Here is an 18748-nt window from a genome sequence, read left to right as displayed (position 1 = left end):
GAAGGGGTTTTGTGTGTGTGTGTGTGTGTGTGTGTGTGTGTGTGTGTGTGTGTGTGTGTGTGTGTGTGTGTGTGTGTGTGTGTGTGTGTGTGTGTGTGTGTGCGTGTGTGTGTGTGCGTGTGTGTGTCCGTGTTCCTCCCTCTTCCCTCCTCGTCAGGTCTCGTGTTGTCTCGCGGTACTTGTCCATCAGAGAAGAAGAAGCAGCGGCAGCGGAAGCAGAGAAGAAGAAGAAGACTTTGCCCGGAACCTAGTCTCAGTTTGTCGCAGCGGCTGTTTGACGGTTTGTGATCCGGTGGAATGATCGTCGGGCTCCGGTGATCTCAGTCTGTCTGGCTCGAGTCCGCATGGAGGTGACCCGGTCTCCCCCCGAGGAGGGGGAGCTCGAAGACGGAGAGATCTGCGATGATGAAACCGAGGAGAGTGTGCCTCTCCGGCGGGGGGAGGGTAGCAGGCCGGGCGGAGCGGCTCCTCCGCGGACACGGAAGCCTCGCCAACACCCGCACATGCTGCCTCACATGGGCCACCCGCCGCCGGACTTCCGCCTCCGGATGCCGTACAACCTCGTAGCTCATGGACACGGTCCTTTCCCCCAGGCCCTGCGGCAACAGTGCGGGCCGAGCGGGCCCGATCGGCCTCCCTCTCCGCTTCCGCCTCCTCTGCCGCCGCCGGGACTCGGTCCTCGCGGCGAGCCCAGCCCGGGGTCCAGCTTCTGGGAGCGGAGTCACGGAGCCCTGGGCAGGTTCAGGCACCGGGTCATGCCGAACGGTGGACGTGGGGCCTGGAGTCGAGGCGGCCGGGGAGGGGGAGGCCCCGGCTGCAGAGCCCCGGTCGGTCGCTACGGACTCGGAGAGAGTCACGGTAACAAAACCGACTCTCCGTCGAGAAAACGTATCCTTCTCTGTCACCGCTGAATATAGAGAGTCAGGGGTCCAGGATCTGCGCCTGGACCACAACCAGAGCCTGAGGATCCAGACTCTCTATACATGCATTCCGACACAGACCAGGTCTGAGTGTAGTCCAGCAGAGAATGTGTAAGTGGTCTGGATCTGGGGTGATGTGAGATCTGACCACTAACCCATTCAGAGGCTTTTTTAGATACACATCTTTGTTTTCACCACATCACATATAAAGGACTGACGACCTCTGACCTCTACAGTTTAACACATTCACCCACTCATCATTGGTCATAAAGGCTCCAGCTGCTCTGTGAACCACATGTGTTTAATTTGATTAAAAACGATTAGATGTTTGACTTCCTGTTGTGAATTGAAAGTTAACGTTTTGAAGACAGAAGGTTAATGGTTCGAACCTTTCCAGTGTGACCATGTGGAAACCATCATGTTTGTCCGTCCTTGATGTTTTTCTCAGAGAAGCTTCAGGGCCGGAATCAGACGAGGAAAGCGACTCACTCTGTTTCCAAAGCAGAGAAAAGTGTTGACGAATCCTTCGAGGACCTTCTGTCCAAGTACAAGCAGATTCAGCTGGAGCTGGAGTGCATCCGCAAAGAGGAGACCATGGCCCGGGAGCCCAAAGCCTCGCCCGCCAGAGAGGAGGTCCTCGACCACACGGCCAGTATCACAGAAACCAGACCAGAGCCTGAGGCGGCTCCTAGTCTGGCAGGAGGCGAGGAGGCATCAGAGCTGGAGAGGAAGGTGTTCCAGGCGTTCAACATCAAACCACTGCGTCAGAAACTGCCGGCTCCCGCTCTCCTGGACGAGCTGAAGGACAAACAGAGCGAGGCCGGCACAGGGGGCGGGGCAGAGAAACAGGGTGAGAAAGAAAATGTCAACTTAGTAAAAACTATTCTGATAATCTTATCACTTTCAGGCTAAAGTTACAAAGACAGAAATATAAATCCACGATTCGGACGCTGGTTCATTAAACAACATTAAAATAAATCAAATCAGCGTCTCAAGATTTCAATTCACCAGCAAATGTTTTGAGTATTGATAAACTGGTGATTTAACTTCAATTTGTTCGCTATGAAAATCAATGATTTTTGATTTGATCTTTGTTTGGAGGAAAAGTCCTGAGATCAGAGTTTCAATCTTCAGACAAAGTGACGGGATCGTAAAGCTGCAGTTGAGTTTGAGTTGTGTGGTTTTTCCAGGTGAGGAAGAACAAACAAGAGAAGATGGAGGAGGAACAGAACCGAGGCCTGAACCTGAGGCCGAGGAGAAAACCTGTTTGTGCTGCAGCGAAGAAACCGACAGAGACGAGAAGGACAAACATAAAGAGATTTGCTCCTGCTGCAGAGAGTCGTCGGCGTCCAGCGAGGACTCTGCCGTCTCTCCTGACAAGGTGGGACTGACATCACCGGGGTGTTCGCTGACTGCTGTGAGAGTCTGCATCTGTGGAAACTCAGTCTGACCCTGTTTTGTTCTCAGCCCGTGGTGAAGGTGGAGGAGGAGGAGCTGTCAGAGCTGCAGCTGCGTCTCCTCGCTCTGCAGTCAGCCAGTAAGAAGTGGCAGCAGAAAGAGCAGCAGGTGATGAAGAAGAGCAAAGACCGGATCACTCGAGCCGCTCAGGAGAAGAAATCTGGCCCCAGCCCCGGGGCCGCCCCTGCCACCAGACAGAGAGTGACCACCCGGTCAGTCTCCTCCGCTGCTGCTGCTGCCGCTGCACAGAGGAATAGAGCTAGAGCCAGACCTCTGGACAGGGACCGAGACAGAACCAAGATCGGCAACCGACCCCCTGAGAGAGACAGGCTCAAACAGAGTCCGAAACCTGGTCCCAAAGCTCTGCAGGACAGAGGGCGCACACCAGGAAAACCTCACATGACCAAGAAGATGATCAGTCCAGGTGAGAAGAATCCGAACATCACAGGTTTCCGATGGTGGTGTTGCAGTTGGTTCTGGCGAAGCGGGTTAACAAACTCATCCTTGTCTTTTGTGTTCCCTTACATCTGCTCCCAGGCTCGGTGGCGAAGCAGGCGTTCAGGAAGCAGCAGCTGAGGACATGGAAACTGCAGCAGCAGCGACAGCAGGAGGAGAAACGACGGCAGGACGAGGAGGAGCGACGCAAACGAGAGGAGGAGATCCGCAGAATCCGCGACCTGTCCAACCAGGACGAGCAGTACAACCGCTTCATGAAGCTGGTGGGAGGCAAGATGAGGACGCGCAGTAAGGTAGGAGTGTGTCTTCAGTCTCTCTGTAAAGACTCGTCCGGTCTCCAGATGCTTCTCCCATCAATGCCAAAATCCTATGTTGACCTGTAGAAACCAGTCCACCGATCTCAGCTGGTCAAAACCAGTAACAAGTGTTTCTCCGTCCCTCAGTCCAGGGACCGTGAACACAGGAAGTCCACGGGTAAGCCGGGCCTGGACGCCTCAGGTAACCTCTACCAATATGACAACTATGACGAGGTGGCGATGGACACCGACAGCGAGCCCAGTTCACCAGGTGAGCTGACGAGGCAGACGAGGCTGAAGGTCACGGTTTCACAATCCTGTTGTTCCTGCTTCATCATCATGTGGTTTGTTTTTCAGTCCCGTCTCCAACACGCGTGTCGTTCAGCCCTGAAGGTCCAGGATGTTTCTCTCAGGTGTCTCTGTATGTGACGGACCCGGCTCAGTTCGGACTGGTAGGCTCCTCCTCCTCTTCCTCAGACACGTGAAACTGGAGATGGATGATTCGGACAAAAATTATCTCAAGATAAAAAAGGATAAATGAGAAGAAGATTTTTTCCGTCTGAGGATTTAAACTCGTCACGAATCTTTACAAACATTATATAAATCTGAGGTTGACTAGTTCTGTGTGAAACCTGATCAATAAGTTTTATATCCATAAATATTGAACTGAACTGAAATTAAATTTTGATCATCATTGATAAAGCTTTATTGTTCAGTTCTATGTGAAACACTCGCACAGGTCAGTTCTCTGAACATTCATGTAACACGCGTGTCTCTGTCTCTTTCAGGATTTCTCTCAGGCTTTCCTCTCCCCCATTTTGTCTGCTCTTCCTCCCCCGCCTCCGCCTCTCCCCCCTCCACCAGATGAGCTGGACCCCCCCCCAAAACCTCCGTTGGCTGACGAGGAGGAGGAAGAGGAGATGCTGCTGAGGGAGACGTGTCTCATGTCCATGGCTAACAAGAGGGTGGCAGTGAATGAGGTGTGTGACCAATCAGGCGAGAGGGCGAGGCTTAGCTGAGGCGCTCCTTTCCTCTACTGAAGCACTCGAGTGTTGTTTCTAAACTCGGTGTCTGTCTCATGTCTGGAGAACGCTCATCGCCTTCACACTTCGGGGTCCAGTGAAGTTCCGTCTGAATGTAGTTTGGTTTGGACCTGTGATACGTTCAATATCACTAAACTCTGAATAAATAATAATAATACTCTGCTGGACCTCATCAGGGCTCTGAGGACTGAGTCCAGCAGTGGTGAACTGTAAACAGCCCCTTCAAACTGGCAGAACAGACATGGATCTAATTTAATATTAAACTGACCGCCTTTCTATTTTATTCATTTACTTTTTGTATTATTTACTGTGACCACCAAGTGGTGCTGCTGTGTCACGTCTGTGAAAACTCTTCCTCCCTCCAGGAGACGAGCTCCAGTGGTCCCCCCTCCCCCGGCTGCCAGCCACCTGGAGGTGTTCCGCTGCCACCCAGAGGGAACCTGAGCACCGTCAGCCTGAACACGGTGTCGCAGCCAAGGACCAACAAGTTCACCAGAGGACACCCCCCCAGAGCACCACTGGTGGTAAGACCCTGACAGCACATCTGTTTTATAGCCACACACTACCACAGGCCATTTGTCTGACCCTGGTGTGCGTGGTCCTGTTTCCTGCAGCTGCCCAGACACAAGTCGGTGGTGGTTTCACTCAACGATTCAGACGACAGTGACTCGGACGTGGACGCCTGCAGCTCCACACAGACGGTGTTCGGTGGACTGGAGTTCATGATCAAAGAAGCCAGGAGGACGGTGGAGGTCAGACACCTTTTCAGGGAGCTGGATAATACAATGGGAAATAAAGCATTTGAAGGATTAAACTAGTGTTAGAGGTGTGGACATGTCAGTCCCTTTGTCAAGTCTGTGATGAGAGAAATGTGCTTTATATGGACGATACATTTGAAAACATGTGTCTGAGGGCACTGGACGTGTAACACGTGAATTCTTGTCTCGGGTGTATCCAGGCAGCGAAGCCTAAAGGAGCCTCAGGATCTGAGAAGGAGAACAACCCCGTCAGAACTCCAGAGGCTTTACCTGAAGCAAAGAAGGCAGAGTACCGTCAGCTCAAAGAGGAAATCGCCAGGTACCAAACACATTTGTTAGAAACGATGTGGAATGCTCCAGAGGTTTCAAAGACTGAAGTGTGAAATGTTTCCTCACTGTTCACAGCAGGGAAAAGCAGAAGATGTTGAAGGACCAGAGTCCTTGGAGCTCCAGCCCTGCTTTGACCGAGTCTGTGATCGATCTATCAGCGAGAATGACAGTGGAGGCGAAGCTGAGTGAGGCCGAGCAGAGACTCAACAAGAACAGGTGAGACGTCAGCACAGCTGGAGGGAGGGAGGGAGGGAGGGATCCATCGGCAAGCAGTGTCTGATCCAGGAAATCTAGAAAGAGAAAGAAACTCGTCTGGAGAATGAAGCGTTAATATACACAGTTACACTGAAGATGATACCTGAGACCAGGAAGTCCGTGTGTGTCGCGTGTAGTGTCATGCTCACAGAGCAGCTGCTGAACATCTGGTCCGGTCACAGGGAGCTGCTGCAGAGAGATGAGGCCGTCCTCAGACAGCTGCTGCAGCAGGAGCTGAAGAAGAAAGAGTCTCTGAAGGTCGCTGAGGCCAAAGTCATCAAATTGAGAGAGCAGCTGCAGGCCTCAGAGAAGATCGTCAGTGCCAACAAGACCCTCCTCAAGAAGCTGCAGGAACAGGTAGACCACGAAAGGTTGAGTCCGCCTCACCCCCCAGAGACACTGGATCTCTGACCTCTGTTGCTCTGTGCAGGTGCATCGTGTTGAACATCGGGTGTCCATCAAGAAGAGTCAGGCTGCCAGGCTGGAGCAGGAACTGGCCCAGGCTCAGCTGGCGGCTGGACGAGGATCCAAACGCAAATCTGACCCGAACCAAACCCCTGTGAGTATCTTTTATCTACTGCTCCTCCAACAACGAGGGTGACATGGGGGGCATAGAGTCATATCCAGGCCGTACGGGGTGTGGGTCTAGATCCTGGTTCAGGGGGTGGGTCTAGTTACTGGTGTATGGGGGCGGGTCTAGATGCTGGTTTATGGGGGCGGGTCTAGATACTGGTTTATGGGGGCGGGTCTAGATGCTGGTTTATGGGGGCGGGTCTAGATCCTGGTTTAGGGTGTGGGTCTAGTTACTGGTTTATGGGGGCGGGTCTAGATCCTGGTTCAGGGTCTGGGTCCAGATCCTGGTTTAGGGGGTGGGTCTAGTTACTGGTTTATGGGGGCGGGTCTAGATGCTGGTTTATGGGGGCGGGTCTAGATACTGGTTTATGGGGGCGGGTCTAGATGCTGTTTTATGGGGGCGGGTCTAGATCCTGGTTTAGGGGGTGGGTCTAGTTACTGGTTTATGGGGGCGGGTCTAGTTACTGCTTTATGGGGGCGGGTCTAGATGCTGGGACAGGGGATGGGTCTAGATACTGGTCCAGGGGGTGGGTCTAGTTACTGGTTTATGGGGGCGGGTCTAGATGCTGGGACAGGGGATGGGTCTAGATACTGGTCTAGGGGGTGGGTCTAGATACAGATTTAGGCGGTGGGTCTAGACAGACCGGTGACTGACCCTAACCCTAACTGCATAATTATGTTTTCATTGATACATATTGATTGTTTCCACGTGGCGGGGGTGTGCAGCACTGACCTGAAGCGTCTTCTGTCCTCAGGTCAGGAAGCTGCAGCGGGTGGACGCCCCCCCCCCGCGGCTCCGAGCGTCACTTTGCGGAGCTGATCGCTCAGAAGCAGCGGCTGCAGCAGCTGGAGTCTGAGTACGCTCTGAAGATCCAGAGGCTGAAGGAGGCCCAGGCGCTGCACCACAAGGTCCCATCGGAGCCGCCGGCACGAGCCCCCACCCCTCCGGACCCTCAGGCCCAGACCCCCCCCTCTTCCAGTCCCATCCCTCTTCCCCAGCCTTCCCTGCACGACCTCACCCAGGACAAACTCACACTAGACAGCGAAGACGTAGCCGAGGTTGACGAACCCGAACCTGCGCCTACACCTGCTGCCGCCGCCGCTGCTCGAGGCCCCCGTCGCCACTCGCTCCGTCAGTCCAGCTGCTCCTTCACCAAACCCAACCTGGAGCAGCTGAGCTCCACCCCAGCTAAAGACAGCAGCTCCAAACCTGCCAAGACTACGAGCAGCTGCGAGGCTCCTGCAGAGATGCTGACGGGGCTGGACCTGGATGCTCTGAAGCTCCGGCACCGGCAGCAGGCCCGGCTCGGAGAGCTGCTGCAGAGCGAGCTGCACAAACTGGGACAGCACATTGACCACGCCCCCAGTGGACAGGTGAAGGAGATGGTCCAATTAGAACTGCAGCTGCTTTTTATCTATTCCAAATGATCGTATTACAGATGATGGAGCCAGAGTCAGAACGTGGTGGTTGTTCCTCTGTGACGCATTCTTCTGTCCCTGCAGGAGGTCTCCGTGGAGGTTGACACGACATCAAGTCCGTTAGGAAGTCCAGACCTGAAACCTGTTCCCTTTGGACCGTACCACAGCCCACTACTGGTTTTCAAGTCCTATAGGTAGACAGCACGCTGACGACACGCTGACGACACGCTGACGACACGCTGCCGACACGCTAGTGACAAAGGCAGACGACACGGAGGCGACATACTAGTGACACGCATGCGACACAGGCAGACGACACGCTGACAGCAAACTGACAACACACTGCCGACACGCAAGGACACGCAGACGACTCACTAGTGACAAAGGCAGACGACACGCTGACGACACGCTAGTGACACGCACTCACTTTGACTGAAGTTGAATATGTGTCTTGTCTGCTGAGACGTGGTGTTGTCATGTCAATCACTGTGATTATGATTTGTTTGCTGACACTGAAGTGAGCAGCTGTTTGACATACAGGGGGCGCTGTTGTGTGTCAGGTTCAGTCCGTATTACAGGACCAAGGAGAAGTTATCGCTGAGCTCCGTCACGTACAGCAACGCCATCGAGCCCAGGAAGTGCTTCTGCCGCTTCGACCTCACAGGAACCTGCAACGACGACGACTGCAGATGGTCGGTGATTGGACGGGGTTGTGGATTGTCTGTGGGCGTGGTCTCTGAGCTGTCTAACGCCTCTGTCTCCCCCCTGCAGGCAGCACATGAGAAACTGCTCTCTTACGGCCAACCAGCTCTTCACGGATATTCTGTCGTACAGTTTGTCTCTGATCGGCTGTTCTGAGAGCAGCTCGGACGACGACGTCGGTATCGCCACAGGTGACACCCTAACCCATACCTAACCCATACCTTAACCTAACCCATACCCAACCCATACCCAACCCATACCCAACCCATACCCAACCCATACCTAACCCAAACCTAACCCAAACCTAACCCATACCTTAACCCAACCCATACCCAACCCATACCCAACCCATACCCAACCCAACCCATACCCAACCCATACCCAACCCATACCCAACCCATACCTAACCTAACCCTAATCCATACCTTAACCTAACCCAACCCATACCCATACCTAACCCATACCTAACCCATACCAAACCTAACCCAAACCTAACCCAAACCCTAATCCATACCTTAACCTAACCCATACCCAACCCAAACCCAACCCAAATCTAACCCAAACCTAACCCAAACCTAACCCAAACCTAACCCAAACCTAACCCAGACCAAACCCAAACCCAACCCAGACCCAACCCAGACCTAACCCATACCTAACCTAACCCATACCTAACCCAAACCCAACCCAAACCCAACCCAAATCTAACCCATACCTAACCCATACCTAACCCAAACCTAACCCAGACCAAACCCAAACCCGACCCAACCCAGACCTAACCCATACCTAACCCAGACCTAACCCTAACCCAGGGAACGGATCCTATCAGTTCATCGATGCCTCGTCAGTCAGTCTAATGTGTGTATCTGTGGTTGTAGAGAAATACATGAAGAAGCTGTTTGGCACAAACAAAGACCGGATGGGCGTGGACCAGAAGGCCGTCCTCCTCGTCAGCAAAGTCAACGAGAGCAAGCGACACGGTTCGTCCCCTCGTCTTCTCTCACTCCTCATCAGACTGGTTCTTCTCATCTGACCTCTGGCCTCTTCTTGTTCTGCAGTTCCTCCGTTCACCACGTGTAAGGACGTGAGGAGGTGGAGGCCGAAGCCGTCGGCACAGTCCGGCCTCGGGCCTGAAGACGACAGCGAGCACGAAGCCGCACCGGGACACGTCTCACCTGGAAGACCCGGTGAGTTCTAGTCTGTCCAGAGATCCCAGGTAGAAGATGTTCCTCACGTTGTTCTGCAGCAGGCGACTCACTCGTGACTGTTTGTGTTGGTACAGACGACCGCACTAAGATCAGCCACTCGACTGCAGACGTGTGCATCACGTCAGAAGACAAGCGTTACTTTGACAGTGAGACGGACGACCTGTCCAACCTGGAGAGCAGCGTCCTGGAGAACCCTGGAGACACTCAGCTGTGGATCAAACTGGCCTTCAAGTACCTGAGTCAGAGTGAAACGTACGTCACCAGGCGATGCTGCAGCTCGTGTTGTGTCACACGATGTGCTGATGTGTGTTGGTCCCTTCAGCTCGTGTTGTGTCACACGATGTGCTGATGTGTGTTTGTCTGCAGGTCTGCGGGCGAGAGTTTGGAGGCCGCCCTCAACACGCTGTCCCGGGCTCTGGAGAGTAACTGTGACGACCCGGAGGTGTGGACTCACTACCTGTCCCTGTTCTCCAGGCGGGGGAGCAGGGAGGAGGTGCAGGAGATGTGTGAGATGGCTGTGGAGCACGCCCCCGACTACATAGTGTGGTGGAACGTAAGTGCTGGACTCATCGTCAGGGTGTAGCTTGAAACCTGTCCTCATGTGACCCTAACCCTATGAAATGAAATGACGTCCTCCTGCAGTACCTGAACCTGGAGAGCTCGTTCGAGGGGCGGGACTATGTCTGTGATCGTCTGCTGCACTTCCTGTTGACGGAGGCGTCGGCACGACTCACAGACAAACTGTCCTTCCAGCTGATGGAGGCGCTGCTCTACAGAGTCCAGCTCCACCTGTTCACCGGCCGGATGGAGGGCGCGCTCGCCATCCTGCAGGTGACTGTCTCACCTCTCTCACCCGTCTGACTGTCCCACCTCTCTCACCCGTCTGACTGTCCCACCTCTCTCACCCGTCTGACTGTCCCACCTCTCTCACCCGTCTGACTGTCCCACCTCTCTCACCCGTTTGACTGTCTCACCTCTCTCACCCGTCTGACTGTCCCACCTCTCTCACCCGTCTGACTGTCCCACCTCTCTCACCCGTCTGACTGTCCCACCTCTCTCACCCGTTTGACTGTCTCACCTCTCTCACCCGTCTGACTGTCTCACCTCTCTCACCCGTTTGACTGTCTCACCTCTCTCACCCGTCTGACTGTCCCACCTCTCTCACCCGTCTGACTGTCCCACCTCTCTCACCCGTTTGACTGTCTCACCTCTCTCACCCGTCTGACTGTCCCACCTCTCTCACCCGTCTGACTGTCTCACCTCTCTCACCCGTCTGACTGTCCCACCTCTCTCACCCGTCTGACTGTCTCACCTCTCTCACTTCCCTCACCCGTCTGACTGTCTCACCTCTCTCACCCGTCTGACTGTCCCACCTCTCTCACCCGTCTGACTGTCTCACCTCTCTCACTTCCCTCACCCGTCTGACTGTCTCACCTCTCTCACCCGTTTGACTGTCCCACCTCTCTCACCCGTTTGACTGTCTCACCTCTCTCACCCGTCTGACTGTCCCACCTCTCTCACCCGTCTGACTGTCTCACCTCTCTCACCCGTCTGACTGTCTCACCTCTCTCACTTCCCTCACCCGTCTGACTGTCTCACCTCTCTCACCCGTTTGACTGTCCCACCTCTCTCACCCGTTTGACTGTCTCACCTCTCTCACCCGTCTGACTGTCCCACCTCTCTCACCCGTCTGACTGTCTCACCTCTCTCACCCGTCTGACTGTCTCACCTCTCTCACTTCCCTCACCCGTCTGACTGTCCCACCTCTCTCACCCGTCTGACTGTCTCACCTCTCTCACCCGTCTGACTGTCCCACCTCTCTCACCCGTCTGACTGTCTCACCTCTCTCACTTCCCTCACCCGTCTGACTGTCTCACCTCTCTCACCCGTCTGACTGTCTCACCTCTCTCACCCGTCTGACTGTCTCACCTCTCTCACCCGTCTGACTGTCCCACCTCTCTCACCCGTCTGACTGTCTCACCTCTCTCACCCGTCTCAGGTCTCTCGATCTGTCAGTCATGTGTGAGTCCAGACGCTTTAAGATCAAAGCTCCGTCTCTCTAACGGACGTTTTGTGTTTTTTTTAGAATGCTTTGAAGTCAGCTGACGAGCGGAGTATTGCCGAGCACCTGACCCCCACCGACCGGGCGCTGGTGTGGCTGTCCTACATCCACCTGACGGAGTTCGACCGGCTGCCGGCCGGCCTCTGGGACCCGGCCGAGTCCGGTCCGTCCAGATTGGTCAGCAGAGAGTCCTTCCTGCTGCCGTGGAGATCACCACAGGACATCAGCACGCCACTGGACGTCCTCATCGCTCTCTTTCAAGGTACAGAGGCTAGAGGCCCCCTGGTCGGGGGGGGCGATTCACCAGCTTCTTATCCAGGTTCAGGTCTCACTCTGGTGTTTCACTCCTCAGATGCCGTCCACCGGTGCACCGACAAGTCTCTGTCCCAGAGCGAGAGGACGCTGGCTTGTCTTCCTCTTCACAACAACCTCATCTTCCTCAACAAGCTGCTGCAGAGGTTCAAACTGGGACTGAACTCCCATACTGCTTTTTAACCTTCCATCCATCGTCCTCGTTGTTCTGAAGAAATGCTCTCCTGCTTGTCCACCTGCTGAACATGACTTCATCTCATCGCTGCAGGTACGACGAGGCTGTTGCTCTGTGTGAGTCTCTGCTGGAGCTCTGTCCTGAGTCCTGCGCTCTGCGAGACGCTCTGGCCGACCTCCACATCAGGAAAGGTAACGGCGACCAGGCGGTCAGCATGTGGCTGCACGCTCTGGCCGAGTGTCCCAACAACGCTGAAGTGTTCTATCACTCCTGCAAGTTCCTCATGACTCAGGTGAGCTCCGATGTGGATGAGGTTTGTTTTGCTATTAAACCTTAGAACGAGTTTTTCAGGTTGGTCAAATCTAAAATCAGAGAAAAATATACAACAATATGTCAGGAAATATTTGGATAAATACTGAGACTCCTCCCTCTGTGTTCCATATGAATGTCGCCATGTTCCATTGTCACTTTGAGGACAGAGCGTGTGCACGTTTCTTTTTCCACAGGAGAAGTCGAGTGCCGTGGCTCCTCTGTTCCGAGGGTTCATCTTGTCGCTCTGCGAGGACGAACAGAGTCAGAAGAAACCTGTGGATGTTCTCCGGTACATTGATTCCAGCTGTGGACTGAAGTCCTGATGTCGATGATTAAACATGTGGAGCTTGTGAAGTTAGTTTTTTCCGTCTTTTTTCCTTCAGTCACATCCTTGGTTTTCCCAGCGAGGAGCTTCTGAGAAGTCCCGTTGTCAAAAAGGATCTTCAGGAGCAACTCAACCAGCAGACGCCCTACCTGCACCTCATCCACTGGTGTGTGTCTGTGTGTGTAGCAGTGACGTAATCATTTTAGATATAACAGAGTCTACTGACAGTTTTCATCAGTTTTTCTGTAGGATGACTATTCGCCATGTCGCTGCAGTTTCCTGAGCTTTGTAGTTGTGTTGCTCTCTGTGAAGTTGTGACGTTGTGTAATTGTTCAGTCGCTGGCAGTGGCTGCACGGTTCTGTGGAGCAGACGACAGACGCCTTTGAGAGGGCGCTGGGATCCCCCCTGCAGCTGGAGGAGCTGCACACCTTGTGGCTGGAGTGAGTTTCTCTGCAGAATAACAGGTATTAGATCGGCGCTGAATGACCTTTGACCTGTGGCTGTTTCCTGTTGCCAGTTACCTGATGTTCAGCGTCGGTCAGCAGAGCTGTGCTCCATCCAGACAGTTCTCCCATCTGGTGCAGCGCTGCCTGAGCACCGTCCCCTCTCGCCTGGAGCTGCCCTTCAACCCAGCAGAGTTCTGGAACTGCTACCGCTTCCACAACCAGGTCAGTGAGCCGCTGTCTGTCCAGCTGCCTTCAGCCCTGACCTCTGGAGGAGGTGTGTGGCCCGTCTGTGGCCCGTGTGTGGCCCGTCTGTGGCCCGTGTGTGGCCCGTGTGTGGCCCGTGTGTGGCCCGTCTGTGGCCCGTCTGTGGCCCGTCTGTGGGCAAATGAACAGAAGGTTTTTTTAAATATGCAGAAAATCTATATTGCAGTGTTTAATGGTCAAAATCTTGTTGGACGTGATGTAATCCTGAGGGACCTCTCAGTACTAACACACAAACAGGACCAGTGCCTTGCTCAAGAGCATCTGTTCATGTCTGCCAGGTGGTTACTCTTTATCTGAACCGTCTGCCACAGTCCCAGCATGCACCTGTGATGGAGAGACTGAGATACGCCATGCCCACCAACACTGAACTGAGCCTAAGGTACACACACACACACACTCACACAGACTCTGAGGTGTGATGTGTGTCAGTTGTGTGTCAGTTGTGTGTCTGCTCTGTTGTTTTCTCAGGTTGCTGTTTGTCGAGTGGCAGGATGGAAACATTGAACATGTGAAGTTTCAGACTCGGATGTTGACAAGTAACTTTCCAAAGAGTTTAACGCACTGGAAAATGTAAGTGTGTGTGTTTGTGTGTGTGTCATTTGATTGTAATAAAAATCCTTTGACCTGAACTGAAATGTGTTGTGTGTGCGTGTGTAGAGCGATCGCCATGGAGACGGAGCTCCAGGAGTCATGTGAGGTGAGTGGGGGGGCGTTAACAGAGTGACACCAGTTGTAATCTATTGAAACGTGTGTGAAGTTACTGATGATGATGAATCTTATCTGTTCCCCTGCAGGATGTTTCTCTCCATCCACTGTAACATGTAACGCTTTAGATAATGTGTGTGTGTGTGTGTTTGTGAGACGTCGACACCACTAAACCTGACTCGGATCATTTATTGTTATTGGGTTTCAGTTACATTTTTATTTTCATTTTATTTTGTGTATTTTTATTATATTTTATAGAATTTTATTTTGTATTACATTTGATTTATTTTAATCCTTATTTAATTGTAATTTTATTTTATTTTTGTAGGTGCGACTCCTCTATCATCAGGCTCTTCAGAACCTTCCTCTCTGTGCCGCCCTGTGGAAACATGTAATTCACACCTTCACTTCCTCTTGAACACGTCAACACACGTGTAATCACACACGCAAACACACGTCTGTGCTCCGGTTTTCACTCGCTGTCTGGTGCTGATCACATGATGTCATGTGACTGTAGATGTTTGTGGTCACACAGTAATTATGACATCAGTGTGAGTCACATGATCTGTGTGTGATATGAAACATGTTAACATATGAAGCCGTGTTCCCTGCTGACCCCTCCTCTCCTCCCTGCAGCGCTTGCTGTTTGAGGCGGCTCAGGGCGCCGCCTCTTCTAGGTTAAAGAGACTCGTCGACCGCTGTGGTCAAGTGGGCGTGAGTTTAGTTGTGGGTCAAGCGCAGGGAGGAGATCAGTGATGTCATCAGCTGTGACGGACTCTCGTCGTCAGCAGTAAAAAGAAAGCAGCTGATTGGCTGCAGAGGATTGAATGAGACAGACGAGGTAAGACAGACTTGGTGGCTGCGCCCCCTGCAGGACGTCTGGTGTGCTCATGGCGTGAGACGAGATAATGTCTGAACGTAAGTATCGAGCAGAGGGACGGTGTCTCTCTTCATGTCCTCCCTTCTTCTGTTTCTCTCTTTTCATTTGGATTCATTTTCCCTCTTATTTTAACTCATCTGGGGGGCGGGGGGCTGTGTTTGACCCCCCCACCCCCCCACCACCCCACTACCCCACTGCTGCACGTTGTCTTTTTGTGTCCCAGAGGAAACGAAGACTTTTATTTGGTTAAAGTGATCAAAGTAATTAGTGCTTATTGATCCAGCTGCTGCCTGTGTAGTATTTTCTGTGAGTGACTGAGACTGATCCACGCTGAGCGGCGGCCATCTTTAAACACAAGTGACTCGCCAACGTGATCCGATGTGAAATTTGTCCTTTTGGTTTGTTTCTGCCATAAAATCATTAAAGAGTATTAGCAAGGAGCAGAGCGCCTCCTGCTGGTGTTTCTGTTGGAATCAAATGTTATTAAATTATTTTCTAATCAAACAGAGTCTGAGTGTTTTTCCTCTGTGTGATCATGAGTTTCCTCCTTCTCTCCCTGAGCGTCTGTTCTCTGTGACTCTGCTGAGTGGGTTCCATCTCCTGAGAGAACAACTGACAGAGTCACAGACTGTCACAACCAGCTGAAGAGTGAAGCTGAACTGAGATCAGTTAAAAACCAGAGTTTATCTCCAATATTCAGCAGGAAACTGAAGCATGAAGAATTATGAACAGTTTGGTGGATTTGTTCCAGCTGCAGCTCTTCGGGGTCAGGAAGCAGAGGATCATGGGTAATATCTCGTGGGGCGACTCAGAGTCAACACATTGATTCACTTTGTTTTTACATTGAAAACATTCATCATACAAGCGACCGACAGTTAATCGCCATGTGTCTGCAGGGGGCGCTGTTGATCAGTAACTTGCATGGTCTTAATTTAAACTGATGAATCAGAGAAATCTGGAAATGAAGCAGATGTGATCAGAGTTATCTCCTGGAAACAAGAGGCTCATTAAACCAACTGTCAATCACATTATTTATATCGATTCGTGTTTACAGAGATCAGAACATTGAGGATCTGTCCCAGGACAAGAGGAAGGAAAGTGAATGTTTGATGTATCTTTACAGAAGAAAAGCTCAGTGCTTAGATTTTCTAGGTCATGTGACTAGAGTCCTCCATCAGCTGACAGCAGGATGTGGCTGCAGACTGGATCCGATCGATAAACACTGAAGAAGAAGTCGAGTCGGTAACGTGTCGATGAGGTGGACACACAGCTCGTCTTCTTTTCTCTCAGCTGCTCATTGTGGGAACTGTTGGTTTCTCTATAGTGTTCAGTTTTAATTGTATAACATCAAATCATATTCTATATTTACTCAAGGCTCTTTACATAGAAGGTCAAGACCTTAAAAATTATAGAGAAACCAACAGTTCAACGATGAGCAGCACTGATGACTGAGAACCAGAGTCAGTGTGTGTCTGTGGGGGGGAGTCAGCCTAGACTTAGGAGAGAGACAGACAGACGGGGGGGGGGGGGGTGGCCAGGAGCAATATCAGGTTTCAGACCAGTTTATGTGTACAGATGTTATTTATGATAACATCAATAATAAAGCCTCGATGGAAAGAGAACCTCCATGTGTCACGTGTCCCAGACATTCTAGACCTACAGTCGCAGAATTAAGGTCTAAGACAAACTTGGACCAGCTCGGACTCAAACTTTATCCTAAGGGAAGGTTTGAATCGTAAACATAGAGGGAGTCTGCCTCCAGAACCGAAGCTGAGATGATTCCACAGGAGAGGAGTAAACAGGAAACTCTCACAGCTGATTAGAGACAACGTTCTCCAGGGTTCTATTAACAAAGGGGTGGTCAGATCTGCTCTGTACCTGGATGGTGAGGGTCTGTACGTAGGTCCACCAATAAATATAAATCATCCTTCACCACAACTATCCACTGACACATTTTCATCACTGCGACGTTGTCTGTTCTCAGGAGGTCAGAGGTCAAAGTGGAACCACTGCTCCACAGTAGCAGAAGGTCAGGAGGTTCATGCCTTTACCCAGAACTGCATATCCCATTAGGATGTTGTATAGCCTGAGAATAATGATAATGTGTGTGTGCGAGTAATCAACATGTTACCAATAAGTTATGAGCCTGTTAATGTCTCCTCCTCTTTAAGGATGGACCGTGGTATTTCCTTCACAGTGAAACAATAGAAGGAAGCAGCTCTCGGACTGTTTCCTGTTTCAGACCAGTTTCCCTGCACAGTTCACTTCATGTGAAAAACTCTGAAACATGGACGTTCTGAAGCTGGTTCTGCTCCTGAGCTTCAACCGCGTGTGTGAGTACACGTCTGACATGATGAGGAACAGGGAGTAGAACCTTTACAACCTCATGTTCTGTTTCTCTGTTAGAACCTTTCCAACCTTGTGTTCTGTTAGAACCTTTACAACCTTGTGTTCTGTTAGAACCTTTACAACCTTGTGTTCTGTTTCTCTGTTAGAACCTTTCCAACCTCGTGTTCTGTTAGAACCTTTATAACTTTGTGTTCTGTTTCTCTGTTAGAACCTTTACAACCTTAGGGTGTTGTGATTCCAGTGTTGAAAACGTTTGTTTTTATGAGAACGATGAACTGAACGCAACTCAATTACAAATAATGAATTTGAACGGTGAACACGTTCATGTTATCTGAGGTCTAGCTAAAACGTTACGGAATGTTTTCCTTCTCCTGAGGAGAGACGCTGTCTAACGCCGGGTTCACACCGGGGCGAGGAAGCCAGGAAACAAACTGAAAAATGATTTTAAACAATATTGTTGACATACTTGATATGATAAAAATGATCAAATATGCATCACATACTTTGTATTCCCCTTCTGAGAAATGCCGGGCTCCTCACTTTCCTCCTTAAAACTATGAAATGAACTGAACTTTGAACTAGTTCAGATTTTAAATGGTGAACTATGAACGTGAACTATTCATGTTTACCTGTAGGAACTGAACTTTGAACTAGTTCATGAGACGTGTGAACGTCTGTTTCTCTGTTAGAACCCTTACAACTTCCTGTTCTGTTCCTTTGTTAGAATGAAGCTCTAGATCATCATCTTCATCCCCATCTTTATTTTCATCATCTTCATCACTATCTTTATTTTCATCATCATCAGCTTCTTCATCATCATTGTCATCAATTCATCTTTCCTATGAATGATGATCAAGAAAATGATGAAGATGATGATTTCCTCACAGCTGGTTTCCTCATCACTGTCGCCCCCGGGAGGTTTTGTCTCACGACACAAAGTCAGGTCATCATCCTGGGACGGTGTGATGTCACTAACCCCGCCTACCAGTGGGCGTGGACAGGTGGGGGCAGACTGGTCCACACTCAGTCCTCCAGGTGTCTCTGGGCCAATGGGAGCCCTCAGCTGCCCCCCCACACCCGCCTCACCAAACTCAGCGCCTGCAGCGGAGCGCCGGGGTGGAGCTGCACCGAGGGAGCGTTTGGATTGGCTGAGACACACGTGTACCTGAAGACAATGGGGTCACGCGTGGTGGTTGAAGGAACCCTGCAGGCGTCTGGGTGGAGGGGGTCCGGGTGGAGGGGGTCCGGGTGGAGCAGGTTCGATGTGGACGATGAAGGAAACGAGCTGCTGACATCGTTATGTCCCGACACAGGTGAGTGCACGAGCCTTTTAAACTCTATATACACGCCCAGCTGTGATGTCACAGTACATGGACACGCCCAGCTGTGATGTCACAGTACACAGTCACGCCCAGCATTACACGGTGATTACACGGCATTAAACTAATGTCTCTACTTCAAACTAACTAAGTACATGTACTCCCCTAACCGTGACCCATTTA

General features: G+C 51.6%; 2 protein-coding genes across 2 annotated transcripts in view; both read left to right on the top strand.

Annotated features, from left to right (window-relative positions):
- Window positions 1–76: 76 nt before the first annotated feature.
- Window positions 77–15401, top strand: LOC128444128 (zinc finger C3H1 domain-containing protein-like). The gene is given in 36 exon segments (XM_053426434.1): window positions 77–888; window positions 1369–1770; window positions 2111–2301; window positions 2388–2802; window positions 2916–3127; window positions 3278–3401; window positions 3488–3582; window positions 3919–4110; window positions 4539–4697; window positions 4788–4925; window positions 5132–5250; window positions 5337–5477; window positions 5699–5873; window positions 5947–6075; window positions 6845–6871; window positions 6873–7463; window positions 7593–7702; window positions 8069–8200; window positions 8280–8401; window positions 9086–9187; window positions 9266–9394; window positions 9490–9667; window positions 9782–9968; window positions 10058–10246; window positions 11502–11739; window positions 11830–11935; window positions 12058–12256; window positions 12471–12565; window positions 12660–12767; window positions 12938–13042; window positions 13120–13270; window positions 13591–13691; window positions 13781–13882; window positions 13970–14009; window positions 14346–14408; window positions 14654–15401. Coding segments are annotated over 36 exon segments (6231 nt in total). The 5' UTR covers window positions 77–344; the 3' UTR covers window positions 14774–15401.
- A 1721-nt stretch (window positions 15402–17122) lies between these two features.
- Window positions 17123–18748, top strand: part of LOC128443970 (receptor-type tyrosine-protein phosphatase beta) — a 34568-nt gene continuing 32942 nt past the window's right edge. Inside the window, exons 1-2 of the mRNA XM_053426229.1 lie at window positions 17123–17230; window positions 18134–18559. Of these exons, the coding sequence (XP_053282204.1) occupies window positions 17185–17230; window positions 18134–18559 (472 nt within the window). The 5' untranslated portion in view covers window positions 17123–17184. The remainder of the gene's footprint in view (window positions 17231–18133; window positions 18560–18748) is intronic.

This window comes from Pleuronectes platessa, chromosome 7 (assembly GCF_947347685.1).
Source record: "Pleuronectes platessa chromosome 7, fPlePla1.1, whole genome shotgun sequence".
NCBI lineage: Eukaryota > Metazoa > Chordata > Actinopteri > Pleuronectiformes > Pleuronectidae > Pleuronectes > Pleuronectes platessa.
The sequence above is the reverse complement of the archived record's forward strand: the minus strand, read 5'-3'. Positions and strand labels throughout refer to the sequence as shown.